General features: G+C 49.5%; 1 protein-coding gene across 1 annotated transcript in view; it reads right to left on the bottom strand.

Moving 5' to 3' along the window:
- The window catches only part of ADCY5 (adenylate cyclase 5), a 166,349-nt gene that overhangs the window by 61,242 nt on the left and 82,823 nt on the right, over positions 1–22,284 (bottom strand). The window contains exons 2-3 of the mRNA XM_030942126.1: positions 10,270–10,419; positions 5,631–5,752 (exon numbers count right to left, since the gene is read on the bottom strand). Coding sequence (XP_030797986.1) covers positions 5,631–5,752; positions 10,270–10,419 — 272 coding nt within the window. The remainder of the gene's footprint in view (positions 1–5,630; positions 5,753–10,269; positions 10,420–22,284) is intronic.

Raw genomic sequence — 22,284 nt, forward strand, 5'->3', positions numbered from 1 at the left:
GGATTACAAGCATGAACCATCGTGCCCAGCCCAGAATACTTTCCTTCATGTCAGGTTTGAGACAGGAATGCAGGGTGTTCACGGCCCCTCCTCATGTGGTCTGTTGGCTGAGGGTGTGAGTGGAAGGTAAACATTTTCCACCCTCTGCCTACAGGGTGCACAATCCACCCACGGGTATCTGAGTATCTTGGACATTGTCGCGTGGTCATTATAATTCAGAACCACGCTGCAGCAGAGCCAGACACCAGAGCAACCTGGGGAACGCAGCCAAGTCCTTGAAGGAGACAGGAGAGGAGATAGTAACCTTAAAAGCGGGAGGTGTTGGGGAAAGACTGAGGAGAAAGGGGATCTCTCCCCAAGACCCTGCCACACCCCTGATGTGTGGGGAGGCGGGCTAGCTACCTCATTGCCACACCAGGCTTGGCAGCCCCTCTGCCGGGACCCCAGCTGCAGATCCACAGGACTCGGGTGCCTGACCCCACCCATGCTCCATCCTGAGCCCTGGAGCCCTGCGGGGAATGTTTCTTAGGCAGAGGACCAGCACCCCCTAGAGGAAACGGCCTTCTCTCCCTTCACCCAAAGAAGAGTCTGGAATGATCTCTCACCCACCCACCACCTACGACCTTTAAAACCTCAGGGCTCCAGCTCAGGCACAGTCCAGTCAGGTGCAGCGTCATCCACACGAAGAAGGCGCTCTCGTGAAAGCAGAGAATCCTTCAGAGCCCTCTCGGGCCTGGCTGGGGCATTCTCTCGCCCCTGAAACCTTTGGGGTGTTGAGCTACCTGACCTTGACTCTCACCTGGTTGTCTGCCCTGCCTCAAGGGCAATCAGTCTGCAGCCTCCTGGGCTGTACGGGGCTGGGGGCCTTCCATGCCCTACCTCACCTCAGCTCCCAGCAGCCCTGCAAGGAGTCCTGGGCTAGAGAGCTGGGCGCCCTCTTACGGATGCTGCTCTTCTGTGCCTTTTATCACAATTATAACAGAACAATAGAGCAGTACGTTGTCTAACTTTAATACCCCGTGAAGTCCGTGTCTCCTGGTCACTAAACCCTAGCGCCTACAAGAATGTGATCAACTCAATTGACTAATTATTCATTGTTTAGTGTCTTCTCTAACAGAATATGCACTTCATGATGCCAGCGATGATGTGTACTTTAATCTGTGTCGCACTGCCTGCCTCTAGCTGAGTGTCCTGCAGTGTGGCTGGTGGTCCCCAGTGATGAGGCAGAGGTCAAACACTAGCTGAATGGATGAGTGAATGGCCATCCCATGTTACAGATGAGGACTATCCCCATCCCATGTTACAGGTAAGGAAACTGAGGCTCTGATTAGGTGCCTTGTCCAAGTTCCTACAGTCACCAGGTGGCAGAGCTGGGTGTGGACCCATCTGCTCAACACAGGTGCTCATCTTGTTCCCTTCTGCTGACTCCTGGGCAAAGGTGAGCTGGTGATGCCAAGGTCTATCTGCATCTTCCTTTGCTGTGACCCACGTGGTATGGCGCCTTCTTTGGCTGAGAAGGCCGAGACTGACTGATTTCTCTCCAGGAGCTGTCCCTCCCTCCAGAATAGCCTCTGCTGGCACGTCCCAGAGGCCCTTGTCCCTCCCAGGTGTGGGGAGGGCACAGCCCTCCCCAGCCCTGGTGCTGTCGGCTGCAGCGAGCGCAGGTATCTGGGGTGGGGGAGGACAGGCAGGAGGGCTTGCAAGCCACCAGTGGATATTCCAGCATGGGCCCCGGCTCCAGCTGACCTGTCCCATCAGAAACGCTGAAACATTCCTATTTGTCACCACACATCAGACAGGGGAGACATCTAAATATCTCCAGGGGTCCCCTGGCCTCTGGCCTGCCTCTGCCCATGGCCAGTGGTGGCTCAGCACCAAAACATCCTACAGGCTCCTTGGCCAGTCCCTGGCTGCCCCCCGGGAGGTATGTGCTGTACAACCATTCTCCTCAGGGGAGAATGAGGCCATGGACAGTGGTGGCCTCTGTCTGTCACCCCTCCCTACCCAAGACAAACTCTTCTCCCCAAATCCCCATCAGTCTCTTCCTCTTCCTTAGATCCAGGCCCAGCCTGTCATGCTGTGCAGTTGATTTATTTTTCTTGTGGCCTTGCTCTCAGTGGGGCTAGAGAACAGCATGTCATCACCCTCTCTAAATATTACAACTCTGCAGAGAATTGATGAATGTGACTCATCACCCTCCATTCTCCAACTAGAGAATCCCCAGGCCTTTCTTTGTTGATATGAGTGTGATCATAATCATAAAAATAACAGTAACAATAATAATGGCAGCTCACAATTACTGAATACTTGTCATGTGCCCGATATTGTGCTAAGTACTTTCCCCACATTATTCCATTTACTCTTTGCAACTCTATTATGTAGGACCTCTTCCTATCCTATTACACAGATGAGGAAACTGAGATTCAGAGTGGCTCAATGTCTGTAACTTGTCCTGGTCACATGGCCAGGAAACAGCAGAGTAGAGGCAACGTGCAGAACTGCTTAACCCCAGAGCCTAGGCCTAACCACTGTGCCCCACTGGCTCTCCATGAGTCCAGCCTCAAAGGGTGTTTTTAAACTATGATATCAACCCCCCCATCTTATACTTAACCATCAACCCAAGCCAAAAGTTCAACCCCAAAACAGAGACCAGAGCGAGCATTGTGTTTCTACCAAGGGCTACAACCAGTGCTACTGATGGAACAGGGAAAGAGGCCCCAGAGGGACATTTGCATATGATTGCTTGCAGTTGGCCTCTGATGTGTACCAGCCACCTCTGTCCCTGGCGATGTCAGAGTCAGAATCATCTCTGAGCCCATGAAAATTATAGCATCTTGGTTTTTCTCTCCTTTCATCTCTTTCCTGATTGCCGTCATTGATCCTGGCACATCCCAGACAGAAATACCCCTACTGTGGCAGGGGTCTGACGTACAGGCCACTCTGTGACTAGGGCAGTGTTCTTTTATCAACCCAAAGTCACTGCCTCCACGGGAGAGAGACAGAGGGAGGTGTCACCCCAAGGGCAGTCACCGTAGAAGAGGCCTGAGTCAGCCCCTCTGACCAAACACCCTTGCTGGAGGGCTGGGGCCCAAGAGCCAGCACCATGGAACGAGGAATAGGAAGATGCCTGCTGAATGGGAGAAGAGATGGTGAGAGAGGGCAAGGAACTGGGCCGAGGTGCAGGGGTGGCGGGTGAGCCGGCTGTGTTGGCCGAGGCAGGCTGGGAACCTGTGCTGGAGGGCCAGACTGCTTCTGAGCAGTGAATTTTCTGGATTTCCTTTGTGTTCCACTGAATGAGTGAAACCTGCACAAAGCTTGCGGAGCTGAGAGCAATCAAGGAAAGCAACTTTGTCCACGCTGTGCCAAGGACAATGCCTGGGCCAGTGAGGTGGTGAGGACAGGACCAGGAAAGAAAATTCCAGAAGGGGGAGCTCAGTGGCTTGGCTCGTACATGTTGGGACCACTTGGTGGGCTACCCCTTCCCACTTTAAACTGTTCTAATAGGGAAGTCTGTTTCCTCACCTGTCCTAAGGGGGAGACCCCTGGATTTCAGGAACTGCCATCAGACAGGAAAGGCCCCTGGTGGCTCCTCAGTCACACACACACACATACACACACACACACACACACACACACACACAGAGGAAACCAAGTCTCTCTCCTGCCTCTCCTCTGAGTCTCCTGTTAGTCTGAGGGCTCCCCAAACCTCCTTCCCACAGATTCCTCGGACACACTCCTTTCTCCTGGGCACGTAAAAACATCTGTCCGGTAGTCAGGCTGGGTAAAAGCTAGTATCAGAAAGTGTTCTGGGGGTGTTTCTCCCACTTAACCAACGACGGGATCTTGAAAAAGTTACTTCATCTCTGTGCCTCAGTTTTTCCTCCTGTAAAATGGAGATAATCACAGTACAGCCCTCTTCTTTGCTGTGGTGATTAAGTGAGTAGATGAAAGCACTTAGGGCAGTGGCTGGTTCAGGCAAGCTCTGTGTAGGCGTGAGCTCTCACTGCTAGCGATCATTCCACCACGGGAGGGCCAAGGTGGGTGGGAGAAGCAGCAGGGAAACAGCACATCTGCACTGCCTGAAGGGCTCAAGGCCAGGAGTCCAGCCACACACTCCACTTCCCTGAGCTCCACTTTCCTGAGCTCGGCTCAGCTGCAACACCCTCAGGTCCCTCCGGGATGTGGAGATTCAGCGAGGGGCAGCCTTCTTCCTGGGAGACCAAGGTGACTGCTGCCTACGCTGTCCCTACCTGACAGAGGAGCATGAGGGGTTGGGAGAACCCCAGAACTGGGGCCAATGTGTTTTGCAGATACATGTCTCTCCCAAAGGCTTAGAGTCTCAGTTTTGACAGACAGATGGAAGACACGCAGGCAGAATCCACAGTCTTGGATCCCAGGGCAGACTTGGGAACTGGGCAGTTCTCATTCTGCCTGAAAAAAACAGTGCTTCCCTCACCCCTGCTGTTGTCAGCCTCACCTCCTCTCTCTCTCTCTCTCTGTGTGTGTGTGTGTGTGTGTGTGTGTGTGTTAATTTGCACTATTTCATTTAATCACTTTCTTGAAAACTCAGGCCAAGCCTCCAAAGAGTCCTCTTTACACCAAACTTAGAGGACTCGTGAGTCCTAGGGAAACTTGCCTGGGGAGAAGGAACTCTCCGGAAGGCAAACACAGCAGCTCCTTTTCTGGGCATATGGGAGGATTATCAGGCTCTCCAGGAAGCCATGCTGGATGAAGGCCACTGTATCGCTTCGTGTCCCCATGGAACTCATAAGCAGATTTTGCACTCTATTAATCTACATCTGTTTGCACGTCCCTGCTGTCAGCAGCTTCTGTCTAGGGAGGCGGCAAACACGCAGTGAAAGGAACGTGGGCTCTGGAGCGGCCACTTGGGTGCAGCCTGTCCGTACCACTGCTGGCTGGGGGACCTTGAGCTCTTGAGTCTTTTAATTTAGAACAAGTTCCCCACCCTTTTTTCTTTTTCCATGACTGACTTTTTAAAGAGTACACAATGTAGACTGTCCCACATTCTGGATTTGTCCAGTTGTTTCTTGGTGATTTTTTTTCTTTAAATTTATTACAGAAAATTTCAAATAGAGTATACATGAAGTAAATAGCATACATGACCTATCTATCATCTGGGTGTGCTGATAAAGGTAGCTGGCTTGCAGTGCTGTCAGGAGGACTTGTGATAAGGTGGGCAGAGCCTGGCCCAGTGCCTGGCACGCACTGGCTTAGGAGGCATGGAAGCTGCCAGATGGTGGTGAAGATGAGATGATGGTGGTGACATTCGGGTCCCAGTCTATGCTTTCCGTCTCTCTTGGTAGGCTAGGAGCTCCTCCCCAAAGCGGGCGGTGGCGCTTCCTCCTTTCTCCTCCTCCTGTTTCTATTCTCTCCCTGCAGCCTCGCTGTCCCCCTCTCCCCACCCCCCAAAAAAGTTACAGGGGACACCATGGTAATTCACATTTAACATACCTGGAGGGGTGGGGCTGGCGTGCTCTAGACAACACACTCTCCGAAGTCAACAAACCACCCTGTCAGGCTGTGCCCACTTGAAAGGAGGGAAGTGGGATGTCTCCGTGGGGGCCCAGCTCTCCCTCCCTTCCCTCCTCCTCCCCCAGCCTCACCCCTACCTCACGTTGTCATGTTTCTGGATGTAAATCTTATGGAACATCATATCCTCCTGCTTGGCGTTGATGTCTGCTTTCATCTCCATGGCAACATGACGGGGAAGGACAGACAGCAAGAGCCGCTCCTGTGGAGGGAAGCACATTCTTTCATCACGGCGCCTTCCACCTGCCTGGCAAGTGCTCTCTCCTCCACACCTGTGCCCCTGCCTGAGGGCCCTGGAAAACCTTTCAGGCTCTCCCGGGACTCCTGGGCTAACACTGTGTGTGTGTGTGTGTGTGTGTGTGTGTGTGTGTGTGTGTGTGTGTGTGCGTGCAGGCTACCTGTCCCCCATCTTCCCTCCCCAGGACACCACGTGATCCTTCCGCCTCAGTCTCCACGTTTCTCTGGCAAAAGTGCCCCTGGTGAACCTGTGAGTACTGAGCACCTCGGGTTAGAATCCTGGATGTCACCTGAGACTCTGCATGACCTTGGGCAAATGACTGAACTTCTTTGAGCCTCAGGTTGCTCATCTGTAAAATGGGGATGGAGTTGTTGAGAGCACTACATGAGATCCACTCCATCAGTTTTCAAATATTTATTGAACACCTACCATGTGCCAGGCACTATTCTGGGGACCAAGAGAGTTAACACCAAGAGTGAGACAGGCAAGGTTCCTCCTTTAGAAAGCATCTGGTGTAATGCGGGTCTCGGGCGCTACTATGGGGGCACTGAGCAGGGACAGCTGATCTCCACTGGGGTAGTCAGAGAGGGCTTCCTGGAGACTGAAAGGATGGGGTAGGAAGGAGGTGCTCCAGTTCCACTTGGGGGACAGTGGCCCAGGAGAGAGGGAAAGCAAGGTGACTTAGAGAAACCACGTCACAACCAGCTGCAGGGGAGGTGGGAGAGAAGCAAGTGGAGGGGCAGTCCACATCGCGGAGGCTCACGTCAGCCTGTTATGGAGTCTGGACTATGCCCTCTTTCTGAGCTCCTGTCCTGGGCCTGCCCTGCTCCAAGAGCTGCCTCCCTGCCAGACTCCCTGTCAGGCTGGTGCACATCATTTGCTCATCGCCAGCCTTTCATTTTGGCTGCCTCCAGCCCTCCTCATTCTCCTGCCCTTCACTCCACACCAGATGCTAGAGTCACCCTCCTCCCATGTGGCCCTGAGACTCTTCTGCTTCTATGTCATCTCTGCTTCCTCTCCCTCCACCTGGCCCCAAACATGGCATATCCCACCTCTGTCCTCGCTCCATCCATGCCTGCATTCTGGGAGTAAATCCATGGCCAAGGCTCCCACTGTAGAGGTGGCTCTGTCTGCCACTTCCCACATCCCTACCTCCTGTCCATGGCTCGCCAGCCTCTAGCTGCCCACCTGGATGTCTTGCCACCACCACCCTGACATCACACCCAAACCACACTCGCTTTCTGCACTGTCATTTCCCAATCACTTTTCTTTCCATTTCCCTGCCTTGACCTGGGACAGCCCCATTCTGCTGCACCAGTGTCAAGGCCCTGCCCACATAAGTGGCTTTTGCTTTTCAGATCTTTCCCTCTGACACTCATTCCTTTCCCCTGAGCGGTAGGCCCTGTCCAGCACTGATGAAGTCCTGCTCATCTGGAAACAGCTCTCGCACTTGTCCTTTCCGTTCTGTGCCTTCCTTCACTGCCCATATGCAGTTCTCACCTGGCTCTTGGATTCTGGTTGCGACACCCTGGACAGACAGCCTCCCTCTGCCCTCCCTGGTGCCTGCACAGCCCCGATCTCTCTGAAACACTACCTGTGCTCAACACCTTCACAGGTTTTCTAGTTTCACCAGCCACATCACATACGGGTTTTTCCAGACCCACTAAACTCACTCTTCCTTATTTTCCACCGCAAATCAATGCCCATGTCCCCTTACCACCCCCTTGCTATGCCTCATGCTTGCCTGGCCTACTCCTGCCACCCCCAGACTGGCTGCTGCTCCTCTCCTTGCTGAAGCACCCTCTCCACCCCAACCTTAGCTTGTCACCATCCAGGCCACCTTCAGGGCCAGACTGGATGACCGGGGCAGCCTCTAGATCACTTTCCTTGTCTCCAAGCTTGCTGCCTCTGGTCCATCCTCCCCTCTGCAAGCAACTGCTTTTCCTAAAACACACCAGACCATGTCGCCTTCTAAGCCTCCTGACCCTGCTGATATCAGCCCATGCCCGCAGCCTGGCCTGGAGGTTTCCACGATCTGACTCCTCTCTGCTCTTCCACCTGCTGTCCCAGCAGCACTGAAATGAAATCCACACTCTGCTCCAGATAGAGCAGAACCCAGAGGCCCCCACGCTTCCTGGGGTCTTTCTTGCTGCTGCACACAAGCTCCTCAGCTGGCATCACCCTCCTCCTCCGCTGCTCCCCACCCTCCTTCAGGGTCTCCCTTTTCCCAGGAGGAGGTCCAACTCTGGCTGCCAGCATCCCCTCCCCACCTGCTGAAACCCCACATCAGTAGCCTGTTAACTGTGTGTGAGGAGAGGCCACCTTGGGGACCAGAGTTGCGTCTTGCCCAGTGCCATGGCCCAGAGCCTTCTGCTCGAGAAGTTGACACATTTGTGAAGGGCGGTGTTCCCTGTGGGACGGTCTGGCCCCCCAGGCAGCAGGAAACATGAGCACCAAAGGCCAACTCTTAGTAAATAGTTACTGGTGACAGAAATAGGAATTAAGAGACAGCGTGGGATGACTGGGAGAGACCGTGCTACAAACCATTTGGCTTCATGATAGGCCTCCTACATTTACAACCACCTCCGGGGCTGAGGGCCAGGAGGGGTAGTCAGGAGGCCGCTGGGGAATAATTCTGAGCCCAGTCATCACACGGCACCTAGAAGCTTCCCCAGGGAGCCCCGGCAGCTCTCTCTGCATGCCTTGCTGGCTGCCGCTGGCTGAGAAGCACCTGTCCGCAGAAAGCGTCCCCTCCTCAGCACATTGGCTCCAAATATGGAATGGCAAAAATATTTTCTCCCCTAAATCCCTGTGGATTTGGTGGAATGTCCAGACTGGCCCAGGCCAGAGCAAGGAAACTGTGGCAAGCTGTAAAATGGTAATTCCCCTGGAGAAGTGAGAGGGGCAGCCCCAAAAATGGAAGAAGGAGGTATCCTGATCTCAGGTGAGAGACGCTGAGGCCTGGAATGGGATAAGGGGCTTTTCCGGAATGCCGAGGCCTTGGGGTGAGCATGGTGCTGTGTGCCAGAGGTGACGTACATGTGTTAATAATAAAGGGCAGTGGGAGGACCCCAAGGATACTGCCAGCAAGGGCTTCCTTCAAGATGCTGGACCAGAAGCTCAGACAGGACCAAAGAGTGAATGAGGAGAGCCAGGCCGAGGACTGGTCAGCGTTAAGTGGGGACCTGACAAGACATGGCGACCACCGAGGCAGCATTGGAAGGGAAGTGGGGACAGGTGGGGACTCGGGGGCCTGGAGAGGTACTACAGAGCTTTGCCCCCTCGTTTGGCTGTCTGGATGTCACCAGCCTGTCATTGTGACTCACTTAGGATGCAACCAGATGGCATCAAGGACGTCCCCCGCAGTAGTAAAACATTCTGCACTCAGGGTGGCCACAACATGTGCTCCATGCTGGCCTGGAGCCACGAGTGACCACTGCCATCTTGGCCCTTTCTCCATGTCCCCCACACTCAAAGGCAGACCTTCCATGTTTGTATCAGCCATGGGGGCTGACGCCGCATGTGGCACTCAGGTGGGCTCCACTGATGCTTGCTGAGGGTCTGGGGAGATGGTAATCTAAGAGGGGAGGGAAGGCCTCCGGTTTGGAGCAACCTTATCTCATAGGAGCCAGTGGGAGCCCCATTGCTCTGCAGACCCGCCCACTCTCTCCCCTAAGCCACACAGCCCCCCAGGCCTCCTGTGTGGGAGCCATCACTCAGAGTCACCAGACCCCTACCTGATTCACACACAGGAGAGGAGACAGTGGGGATCCAGACCTGGAATCCAAACAGGACTCCAACCCCAAAGAGGGAAGGGCTGGACCCCTGATGTGGCCCTTAGCCCTGCTCCCACCCCACCCAAAAGTGGTGCACACAGGGCAGGTCCCTCTTTGCACCAGGAATCTGTAACCCTGGGAATGGCCTGCCTTCCCTGGCCCAGGCAGGTCTAGGGAGAGATGGGACTTTCTTCCTTCTCTGAACCACCAAACCCCAGAACTCAGAGAGAGGAATAGCCAGGTGTGGGGTGTCTCAGGGGATGAAGCTCCTGTCTATGCTTTTCCCTCATCCCTCCCCTGTGGAGCACTTCATCCCAGTTAGGAATGCTGGCTTCTCTCCTTACTGCAACTCAAGGTGGGTGCAGTGTGGGGAGGGAGGGGGAGCCGTGGGGGGAGGGAGGGAGGGGGAGCCGTGTGGGGAAGGAGGGAGGGACCCTCTTGCTGCTGGGCTTGTTTGCAAACCACAGGGACACCACATGGCTATGGGCACCTGGCCTTAGGCATGGGCAGGGTAGAGCTCCCTTCCCACAGGGCCTGGAATGCTGGACTCTCTCCAGGGGAAACATTCCCCATGGGTTGGGCCCCTCCCAGGGAGTGGGGCTGGCAGCTGTAATGAGCACCACCTGCCCCAGGCCAGGCGCTCAGGGGAGGCACATCTCAGGTCTCCACTCCTTCCCACTGTGTAAGGGCAGGGGGCTCACTCACCTGCTGCTGGTTCTCCCGCTGTGAGTGGAGCCGCGCCTGGATGCACTCTCGGGTCTCCTGGAAAGCCTGTCTCTGGGAGACCTCAGCTGGGTAGTGGGTGCAGACACCCACGATGTTGGTGCAGGAGAAAATGAGAACATTGGAGACAAGCTGCAGAAGGAGAAAGGAGCACACCGAGCTCAGATCCTGACCCTCCTGGCCCCAAAGTGTGGAGCCCTCAGCCCCTGTCTCAGCAAACTCACACCTGGCGCTAGCAAACAAATGCTGAGGGCACCCCACACGCAGCCAATCACTGGGAGCAGCCGGGCATAATCGATCGGGCTCTCTGATGTCCTCAAAGCCAGAAGTTTGGCTGGCCTGTCATGGGGTATGTCTTTTAAGGACACTGAATCACCTAGTAATCATACTAAACATGCCTATCGTACCAGAAATTAAAAGGTTACATGTACTGTGACAGAGCTGTGTATGTGCTGGAGGCAGGAGGGTCACCACAAGGAAGGTGCCACAAGGGTGCTGGGATTTCACTTTTGAAAGTGTGATAGAGTCCAGCACAGGACAAGGGGCCACCCTCCCCCAGGGATCAGCTCCAACGAATCAAGGCCTCTCAAATCCCCTCAGGTCCCCAGCACTGTGCCAAATGCTCTAGGGAACAAAAGGACAAGGCTGGCCAGTCAGGGTCCGTGGCCACAGTGGGTCTCCACTCCTTCCTCCCTAGGCTTCTGGTCTTTCTGTTACCAGCCCTCTAACAACCACCGCACCAGCTGGCCAGTGTCTGCCATTCCCCTGCTTCCCAACAACTGAGATGTGTGTGTGGAAAAATACCACTGACCCTCCAGGTCAGCAGAGTTGAAGCTGGAATTCCGTTGAAGGAAATACTTACTGAAAAGCTAAGGGAAAACGAAACACAATACAACACGACGCGGAAAGCAAGGTTACACGGTACATTCAGATCCCAGTGAGTGATGTGTAGGCAAAATTTCTCTTGGCAGATAGAGCTCCTGGGTATCTGAGTACACGGGTCCTGTTGTCCTTGACTTGCGGCCACATGGGACAGAGCCACACAATGACGCTCCGGCTCCCAGGCTGTGGGGGCTTTGAGCTGCACCTCAGTTACTCCCTCCAAAAACTTCCTTCTTAGTCCCAGCTCCAGAAGGGGAGCCCGGGTCAGTTGCTGCACCTTCTGTTGTGGCTCCCTCAGCCCTCAGGAGGCCTGTGTTGGTCCCAAGTCCTGGGGTACGGAAGGCACTTGGCCATTTGCATCCCAAAGGGCCTTGCTGTGGGATGTCGGCTGCCTGGCAGTGGCCCCGGCAGATGACTCCTACGCTCTTCTCTAGGGGCCTCTTGGCTCTCGACTCAGGTCTGCTTTCTACCTGAAGGCTTTGCCCACCACAGCTTTGAGGTGGTCCTGTCCTTGCTCCTTGCTGAATGTGGTACCACCTTTCCCTGGAGACATCGCATGGTGTATATGCCCCAGTCCATGAAAAGACTTTCTCTTGCCCATTTCAGACTCTTACTCCCTACCGGCTGAAGAATGCCCTGAGCTCCCCATGTGTCTCCTGGATGTGCCTTCCAGGAAGGGGCAAGTTCAGATTTCCAGCTCCACTGCCTCAGCCGACTATTGTTGCTGACTTATAACTCCCATATTCTTCCACCCCAACCCCATCTACCCTAGAATCCCATCGCTGTCATTTTATGTAAACACATGGCATAGGAAAAGCCAACCTATTTATCACAAGGAAAGAAGACCCCTGCTCTTCAGAAACTTACAATCCACTTGAAGAGTGTTATAGATGGAATGTTTGTGTCCCCCAAAAGGACTGTTGAACCAAAGAGTGGCTGGATGAGCCCGCGGCTTCTGGAAGATTCATCAGAGACAAGAGTGCAGGAATGGGAGACGGGTTCAGACGCTGCCACAGAAGCCCAAAGCATGAGGGAACAAAGACCTGTGTGTGGCTGGGAGCCAGTCAGGGCAGAGCTGACACAGAAGGAAGGGCCCCTAAGACCAGGGAGAAGAAAGTCCAGGAGGAAATAGACCGTGGCCTGAAGCAGTAACCAATGCTGTGATTATGAAGTGAGATCCCCAAAACAGGCCTCTGGGAAGTCACTGGGAACCACTGGGAGAGGATAAGGAGGAAGAGATGAGGAAGTGAAGGCGGAGGGGTAGGCCACAGGGAATTCTGAAGGATGATCTAGTTAGGGGAGATCTGTGTGAAAAGAGAGGAAGGTGCCAGGTGATAAAAACAGAAGTGAGACAGGAGAAACTGGGAAGGAGAAGATAAGGAGCTAGCCTCAGACAGGCTAGTGCATCATGAAAATATTATACAACATGACCAAATGGGCTTAACCCCAGGAATGAAGGCTGGTTCAACTTCAAAAAGCAATCAACATAATTTTGCGTATTAACAGACTAAAATTTAAAAACCATATGATCATTTCAATAGTTTCTAAAACATCCTTTGGCAAAATGCAACATACATTAATAATTTTTAAACTTACCAACTTAGGAATAGAAGTCCTTTAATCCGATCAATAGCATATACAGAAACCTACATCTAAATTATATCATTCTTAATGGTGAAAGACTGAATGCTTTCCCCTAAGACCAGCAACAAAGCCAGGTTGTTTCCTCTTGTCACTCCTATTCAACATCACACTGGAGGTCCTAGCCTATGCAATCAGACAAGAGAAAGAAACAGAAGACACACAGATTAGAAAGGAAGAAATAAAACTGTCTCTATTTGCAGATGACATGATGGTCTACATAGAAGAACCTCAAAAAATTTTAAAAACTACCAGAATTAATATGCAAGTTTAGAAAAGTCATAGGATATAAGATCAATACATAAAAAGCAGCCTACTTTTATATATGAGTAAATACCAATTGGAAGTAAAATTTTTAAAGGTATAGTTGGCTCTCTATATCCACAGGTTTTGTATCTGCAGGTTCAACCAACCTTGGATCAAAACTAATAGAGAAAATATAAGCAGATGGCTGGACAGAGAAAGAATGGCCTTCCCTCTTTCTGAGGCCAGAAAGAGAGGCCAGAGTCTATTTTGAGACATGACCCCCAAAGTAATTATCAAGTGTCTGCTGCAGCATCTCTGTACTAATCCTCCGGGTCTCTCCTGCTGTAATCTGACTCCTCTGATAGCCAGAAGGCCAATGGCAACCGACAGTGCAAATCCAGGTAAAAAGATGCACGGTAACCCAATATCCATCCAAATGGCTTTGCTAAGCTTAGTGTGCCTTGGTGTTCATCTCTCTTTTACTAAACACAAAACCAGGCAGGCAGAAAGAGGGTGCTGTGGTTTGAGGGTGGGGTCTTGAGCAAGGCTATTGGAAAGGTCGGATTTCAGCAAGTTGGACCTGAAAGTGAAAAAGAGATTAATAGCTGCCTTACTCACACACACTCACACCATCTGCCAAAAAAGCAGGAATCTGGGCACCAGGTCTTAAAGGGTGCGAAGGTCCCTGTGCAGATGCTCTGGTTATGAATAGTGAGGAGGTATCGGTAAAATCTGATGGAATTCTGCTTACACACAAAAGGAGTCTGAAGTTTGAAAATGATCTCACACCTTGGGGACAAGAAAGGTATGTCCAAATGCTGCCGGGCTCTCTTCTCCACTCAAACAGTGACCAAATAATGAGCCACCTCTTACACCCCCATAAAGACAGGCACAGTAAAAGTAAGTATAAACCCTATCCTTGTGTAAAGGACCTAATTAGTAAATAGTAACAGATATCAGTCACTGCTGAGGCTTCACAACAGCAGGTAAACAGGGCCTAATTAAGCGTTTATTGGTTTTCCCTGTGCTGGCCTCATGGGACACATCTAACCACATGGAACACAAGTGGTGTGTGTGTGTGTGTGTGTGTGTGTGTGTGTGTGTGTGTAGGAAGTTAGTAGTATGGGGAAGCATGTGACATATGCCCACATTACACCAAGTGGAGTGAAAAGGAGACCCGACAATACAGCAGACTGCAGCCCTGGAGTAGCCTCAGCATCTGCTTTAAAACAAGCGGCTGGATGTGGTGGTGCACGCCTGTAAAACCAGCACTTTGGGAAGTGGTCCTTGGGTGGATTTGGAAAATCAGGGCCGGGCGCGGTGGCTCAAGCCTGTAATCCCAGCATTTTGGGAGGCCGAGGCGCGTGGATCACGAGGTCAGGAGATCGAGACCATCTTGGCTAACATGGTGAAACCCCGTCTCTACTAAAAATACAAAAAACTAGCCAGGCGTGGTGGCGGGCGCCTGTAGTCCCAGCTACTCGGAGGCTGAGGCAGGAGAATGGCGTGAACCCAGGAGGCAGAGCTTGCAGTGAGCCGAGATTGCGCCACTGCACTCCAGCCTAGGCGACACAGCGAGACTCCGTCTCAAAAAAAAAAAAAAAAAAAAAGAAAAGAAAGAAAATCAGATCTCACCTCTTTGGCTTGCACTTCATCGGGGGTGATTACAGACTCTGATGCACAGGGAAAATGCTATAGTCTGTCTACCCTGTCCTCACAAGTGGAGGAAGATCTGGAAAAGGGAGTAGGGAAGAGTTGACAGGCCAAGGTGGGAAGATCACTTGAGTCCAGGAATTCAAGACCAGCCTGGACAGCATAATGATACCCCATCTCTACAAAAAATAAAAATAAAACATAAAAAAAATTCACCAGGTAGTCCCAGCTACTTGGGAGGCTGAGGCAGGAGGGTCACTTGAGCCCAGGAGGTAGAGGCCGCAGTGAGCTATAACCACACCACTGCACTCTAGCCTGGGCAACAAAGCAAGACTCTGACTCCAAAACAACAACAACAAAAAGTTGAAAACAAGCCCTGCAGATGGATGGGGTCCAGGTGAACAAGGTCCAGGGGGTCCCAGGACCACACCAAGAGGGACTCCACTAGAGGGGGAACATTTGACTCTCTTCTCAGAGTCAAAACCAAGGGGAGATGCCGATGAATATTTAATACTTCTAAAACCCCAGCACTTCTGAAACCCAATCTCTGGCTGCCCGCAGGCTGCAGGTTTGATTTGAGCCAGGAGTGGGAAGTTACGGTGCTCGGTTTGTGCAGTGTCTCCTCGGGAAGGCTCAAAGAAACCCCAGCCACCGGCCTCAGGCACTGCGGTCGTTTCTGCCTCTCCTCTCTGAGTTTTCAGGGGCTCCGTGGGCCCACTACAATAGGCTTGCTACTGGATAATCCTGGGAACGGTGCAAGGCAAAGAGGAGTGAGAAATGCATGGTTTTGGAGTAGAAGGAAATGAGTTGGGGAAGACCCCCGCTCAGTTTGCTCTTTTATGCGGTTCCTGTTCCTGATAAGTCAGCTTGCTCCTTGCAGTATGGTTCACAGGTGAATGGTGCTGGCTGTGGTAGGAATCAGAACTTCCTGGGGAGCCAGATTTAGTAATGAGGGAGGGAGCAGGATGTTCAGCTACATTTGAATCACAGACAAACAACACATACATCTTTTAGTGTAAGTAGGTTCCAGGCAATATTTGGGACCTACTTATACTAAAAAAAAAATTATTCATTGTTTATCTGAAATTCAAATTTAATTGAGTGACCCATATTTTACTGCACAACCCCACCAGGGGTCCTTTTCAAACCACACCTGCCCTCCCCTAGTCATGACAACCCTCTCCCCAAGCTCCTGTCCACTCTTCCCTACTCCCTTTTCCAGATCTTCCTCCACTTGTGAGGACAGAGTAGACAGACTACAGCCTTTTCCCTGTGCATCAGAGTCTGCAATCACCCTGATGAAGTGCAAGCCAAAGAGGTGAGATCTGATTTTCCAAATCCACCCGAGGACCACAAGATGCTGGACCACCTCAGGGACCCTGGGGGCAGAGGACCAGCTCCCCCTGCTCTGGGTAGTAGAAAAGGAGGAGAGGCCCTTTCCTGCAAGGTGTCCCCTGGCCCCGGCCCTAAAGACAGGCACAACTCCTTCCTGTTTTAGTCCTTTGTCAGTTTACAAACACATAAAACTAACAACAAAATGAGTCCCAAATAAAAGAAGCTGACATCCTAGCAAGAGTTCCTTCCTCCTACACTGAATTTCATTTGTCTTACACAGTGGTGGTGGGAAGCTCAGGGAACCTCGGCGGAACCCCATCAAGATATAAAATAAAATAATTCAAGGAAGAATAATCTTAAATTATGTACTCTTAGAAGGCATATCAGCATGGTTCCTTGTACACTGCACCATGCTCGATTAGGTGCTTAATGTTTTGTGGTTTTTTTTTTTTTTAACTATTACATACTTTTAACTGTTTTTCTAATCATAATGAGTGACACCTCTAAAATTTTTCCTTTCACAAAGAATCAAGACTGCTGTATGTGTTTTGGTAATCAAAGCTGCATTGTATCTGCTTGGGGGCTTCTGTGACGAGGTCCTCTTTCAAGGAGGTGGCCAGTTCTATACCACTGGCTCTGGACAAACATCAAGCCCATCTCTCTGCTCACTAGGGTCCTGCCCAGACAATGTCCCCCTTCTCCTCTCCTTTCCAGCTAGGATCCAGCTGCTCTGGGATTGTCACTCTCCCTTGCTCTGGAACTCCCCCTCGACTCAAGAACTGAGGATGCTTCCTGAGGGGCCTCCAGCCTCTGTGAACACCATTCTCTATGCCAGAGATCCTCAAATGATACCCTAACATTACGACATTTTCCTACCCCAAAACCCGCCAGGACTCTCCATTACCAGTAAGATAAAGCCCAAACTCCTGTGCCAGCATGAACGCTCTCTAAGTCTTATCATAGACCACATTCCCTGTCTCATGCCCACCCCAGCTACTCACTGTGTCTGAAAAAAACAATCTATAATACAATTCTAAAGTGTAATGTTTAATACAACTTTAATGTTACTAAAATTAGAGCATGAAATATTGACAAATCAACAATTAGCATCTGCTTAATACATTTTAAGGAAAAACAAAATAGACTAAAATGTGAAGAAAGACAAGTATCTAGGAATAATTGGGTACGGCAATATACAGTCTGCAAAACACTTTCTCACATGTAGTTCATTTCACACTCATCAAATCCTTATAAGATAAGCAAGTTAGGCAGCATCATCCCCCTCTGCCAATGAGGAAACTGAGGCTCAAGGAAGGGGTCTTGCCTGGGGTTACACAGCAAGGCAGCTGCAGAACTGGGATCACAGCCATCTCTTTCTGAGCTCACAGTTCATCCTACTCTACTGTACTAAGCTGTTATTTATCCCAACTTAATTTAGATCTAGTTTTGTTTTATTCTATTTAATAAAGAGACACTCAACTTTCTCTCACCCTTATCCCAGGCGCCTCAGGCCTTCTTCATAGATCCTGGTCACATAAAGTACTGCTGATTAGGGACCTACTCCCAGCGACTGCCAGATTCGATGAATGTCCTCCGGGGTCACTCTCTCTAGGGAACTCACAGCTATGGGTAAGAGAGGCCCACCTGTCTCACAAAGCCAAGTCTTACTCTAGTGTAGCTTCCCTTAATTATTTTTTATGGAGATACAATTCACATACCATAAAATGCACTCTTTTAAAGTGCAAAATTCAGTAGTGTTTAGTGTATTCACAAGGCTGTGCCACCATCACTACCAACCTCAGGACATTTTCAACATCTCCAAAAGAAACCCCATGCCCATTAGTCACTGCCTATTCCCCACCCCACCCTCCCCCAGCTCCTGACAACCACAAACCTACTTTCCACCCCCATGGATTTGCCTATTCTGGACACTTCATATAAATGGAAGTGAACAATAGGTGGCCTCCTGTGTCTGGCTTTTCTCACCTGACATATTTTCAAGGTTCGTCCACGTGGTAGCACACACAGACTTAGAATCCTTTATCCGAAATGCTAGGGACCAGAAGTGTTTCATAGTTTGGATATTTTTCAGATTCTGGAATACTTACATATACATAATGAGATATCTTGGAGATGGGACACAAATCTAAACATGAAATTCATTTATGTTTCATAAACACCTTCTACATGTAGCCTGAAGGAAATTTTATACAATATTTCAAGATAATTTTGTGCATGAAACCAAGTTTGTGTTAAGTACTTATGTGTGGAATGTCAGAGCTCATGTCAGAGCTCAAAATGTTTCAGATTTTAGCGCATTTTGGATTTCAAATTCTCAGATTCAGGATGCTCTACCTGTATCAGCATTTCGTTCCTTTTACAGCTAAATAATATTCCACAGCACAGATGTACCATATATTGTTTATCAGCCATCAGGTATAGACATTTGAGTTGTGTCCACCTTTTGGCTATTATGAATAATGTTGTTGTGATGAACATTCATGTACAAGTTTTTACATGGATATATTCTGTTTCCCTAGGGATATACCTAGGAGCGGAATTGCTGGGTCACACGGCAACTCTGTGTTATTTGAGGAACTGCCCAACTGCTTTCCAGTCACCTGCACCACCTTACATCCCCACCAACATTGCATGGGGGTTCCAATGTCTCCACATGCCCTGCCAATACTTATTTTGTTATCTTTTTCATGATAGTCATCCTAGCAGGAGTGAGGATGGTATCTCATTGTGGTTTTAATGCCCTTAAATTTGTAAAGTAAATAGCAACAATTGCAAGGGAGATAATGTCTTCTGTAACTTGCACAGCTGTGCCTTTAGAGAGAAGTGGCCACATTGTACATTTTATTTTTTGTTATTTTTAATTACTTATTCCTAGGAAGACCCCACGCTTTGCGCAACCAGAGAGAAATAACAGCTTTCACGTATTAGTGCTTACATGAACAAGACAAACACTGACTGAGTGCCCAGCACTGGGAAACCATGCCGCCGGCCACCTTGCCCTCTAGGACTCCAGATCTGGTGGGGAAGTCAGACAAGGTATGGAAGTGGTTGGGAGGACATAGACTCTGTAGGCTCCACAATCTCTATCCTCTATTCTCAAGTTAATTTCATAAACATTCAGTTCCCAAAGAATATGCCAGAGGAAATACCCTTAATATACAAAGTATTTTGCCAATTAACAATAAATGGGTAGAATTTAACAACAAAAAAGGCTGGGCACAGTGGCTCATGCCTATAATCCCAGCACTTTGGGAGGCTGAGGTGGGTGGATCATGAAGTCAGGAGTTCAAGACCAGCCTGGCCAACATGGTGAAACCCTGTCTCTCCTAAAAATACAAAAAATTAGCTGGGTGTGGTGGTGCGCACCTGTAATCCCAGCTACTCGGGAGGCTGAGGCAGGAGAATCACTTGAACCCAGGAGGCGGATGTTGCAGTGAGCCAAGATCACGCCACTGCACTCTAGCCTGGGCAACAGAGCAAGATTCCTTCTTGGAAAAAAAAAAAAAAAAAAAAAAAATTGAGCAACAACAACAACAAAATGGGTAATGTGGATGAATAAGCTATTCAAAGTAAAAATACAAATGACTTACAAATGTGTGACATCAAAAGATGTGAACCCTCACTAGTAAGCAAAGAAATAACCATAAAAGCAGTATTTTGCCTATTAAAATATCAAAGCTTTCTTTTCATAGTAATAATGTTGGCAAGAATGCAATGGAATAGGTGCCCTCCTACATTATCAGTGGGAATGCAAATTGGCATGACCTTTCTGGAAACCAGTTTGGCAATATGTATGAAGAGCTTTCCAAATATTCATACCCTTTGACCCAATAAATTAGTTCCCTCCCAGGAATCTATACCACAGAAACCTCAGTAGCTTGAACAGGGCTTTATGTCCAAGGATGATTATAAAAGTTAACAATTAGGAACAGCTAAATGTTGAAAAACTGGAGAACAGTTAAATAAATTATGGTGTTCTCACCAGCCACGGTGGCTCACACCTGTAATCCCATCACTTTGGGAGGCCAAGGAAGGAGGATCACTTGAGGCCAGGAATTTGAGACCAGCTTGGGCAACATGGTAAGACGCCATCTCTACAAAGAAATAAAAAATTAGCCGGGCATGGTGGCATGCACCTGTAGTCCCAGCTACTTGGGAGGCTGAGGTGGGAAGACTACTTGAGCCTAGGAAGTCAAGGCTGCTGTGAGCCATGATTACGCCACTGAACTCCAGCCTGGGTGACAGAGCAAGACTCTGCCTTATGATAAAATAAAACAAAACTATGGTGCTCAATACCCTGGAACATCTCAAAGCCTTTAAAATGTCTTATTTAAATAACATTCAACATTGTGGGAAATTTTCCAAAATACAATGTCAAGTGGGGGAAAAAAGGAATATGAAATTGCATATACCTCATGAGCCCAATTTTTCACATGTATACATTTCAAAATGTTAACAGTGATGGAATATCTCTAGGTGGTGGGATGATAAGTGCTTTTTTACTTTTTTTCTTTATACCAATGAATACTCTCCAACATTTCTATTGTATATATTACTCTAAAAAGAAGTACTGATAAACTTATATAAAGAAATAAAAAAGTACATGCTTGTGCCGTGAATACGGCAGGCTGAAGAATCTTTTCTTCTGACAGAAGAGATAAAATAAGAATGAAAATGCCTGTAAAACCAGAGAGAATAAGTCAAATGGGAAAAGAGATTCAAAATAGAAAAAGAAATCATGTCTGGGCAGTGGGGACTAGGATCCTTCCCAGAGAAGCGTCTGCAGATGGGAAGGACCTGGCCAGCGGGCATCCCAGTGGAGGGGCATACAGGTGCTGCAAACAGCATCGATATGGATGGGGCAGAGGAAGAAGAGTCCAGGGCTACACTGGGAACACCAGGTAGTCACTGCTGACCAGAAGCAAGGAGAGGACTGGTCAGAGATGAGACAAGGGGGTTCATGGCCAGATCATGAAAGAATTTTTTCTATGTCAGAGTAAGGAACCAGCACATGATCTAGGAGGCATTAAAAACTCTTGATGGCTGCATTTACAAAAATAAAAAGTATATTCATTCCCCAGATTATAAGATATACATTCATTATGTAACACTTCAAAATCATGGTAAAGGAAAAAAAAATTAATTATCACCCAAAGACAACCAGTATTAACGTTTCCATTTATTCCTTTTACTTCCTTTTTTAAAAAATCTATTTATGGCTTTTTGTTTTTGCTTTCATAAAACTGTGATCTTACTGTTTATATAATTTGGTATCCTGTGTTTTTACTTTTTTTTTTTTTTGAGACAGAGTCTTGCTCTGTTGCCCAGGGTGGAGTGCAGTGGTGCAATCTTGGCTCACTGCAAACTCCGCCTCCTGGGTTCAAGTAATTCTGTGTCAGCCTCCAGAGTAGCTGGGATTACAGGCGCCCACCACCATGCCCGGCTAATTTTTGTACTTTTAGTAGAGACGAGGTTTGTATATTTAGTAGAGTCGAGGTTTCACCATGTTGGCCTCGAACTTCTGACCTCAGGTGATCCACCCGCCTTGGCCTCCCAAAATGCTGGGATTACAGGCATGAGCCACCGCGCCTGGCCTTCACTTAATATTGTAACATAAGCATGTTCCCCTGTTATTACAACTTCTAATGCTGCCAGCTTTCAAAAGGGAAATGTGATCACAGCAGAACTTTGGGTAGATTAAACTGACAGCTGGAAAGAAGGCAGTGAAAAGGAAGACGCTAGAAGTAGAGAGACTAAAAGAGGACTATGGAAATAGCACAGACGAGAAGGACCAGGGGCCTTGGAGAGGCTCGAACTCTGAGAAGGGAAAGCAGAGTGGCCCCCAAGCAAGGCATCTGCAAAGAGTATTTGGGCCTGGGTGATGCATCTACGGGAAGAAGAGAGCTTCGGTTCATAATCTACTTAGGGAAGTCCAGGAGGAGCTGGCTTTGGGGTGAATGGGTTATGAATAAGAAAGTGTCACAAAAGCTAAATGCAAGAGTAGGAAAGTCAACAGAATCAGGTGTTGTGGAAAAGGTTGAAAAGAGATGGATGAGCAGACTGGGTAGAGGAGGAGTTGAGCTATAAGGGGTTAAGTCATGAGGTCATGAGGGGACGGTGAATGAAGGTGACTCTGGATGTTTGGCAGTGAAGGGAGAACGAGTGGGTCACAGCTTGAATGAATACAGCATGGAGGTTAGGAAACCTGATTTATCCAGA

This window comes from Rhinopithecus roxellana, chromosome 1 (genome assembly GCF_007565055.1).
Source record: "Rhinopithecus roxellana isolate Shanxi Qingling chromosome 1, ASM756505v1, whole genome shotgun sequence".
NCBI lineage: Eukaryota > Metazoa > Chordata > Mammalia > Primates > Cercopithecidae > Rhinopithecus > Rhinopithecus roxellana.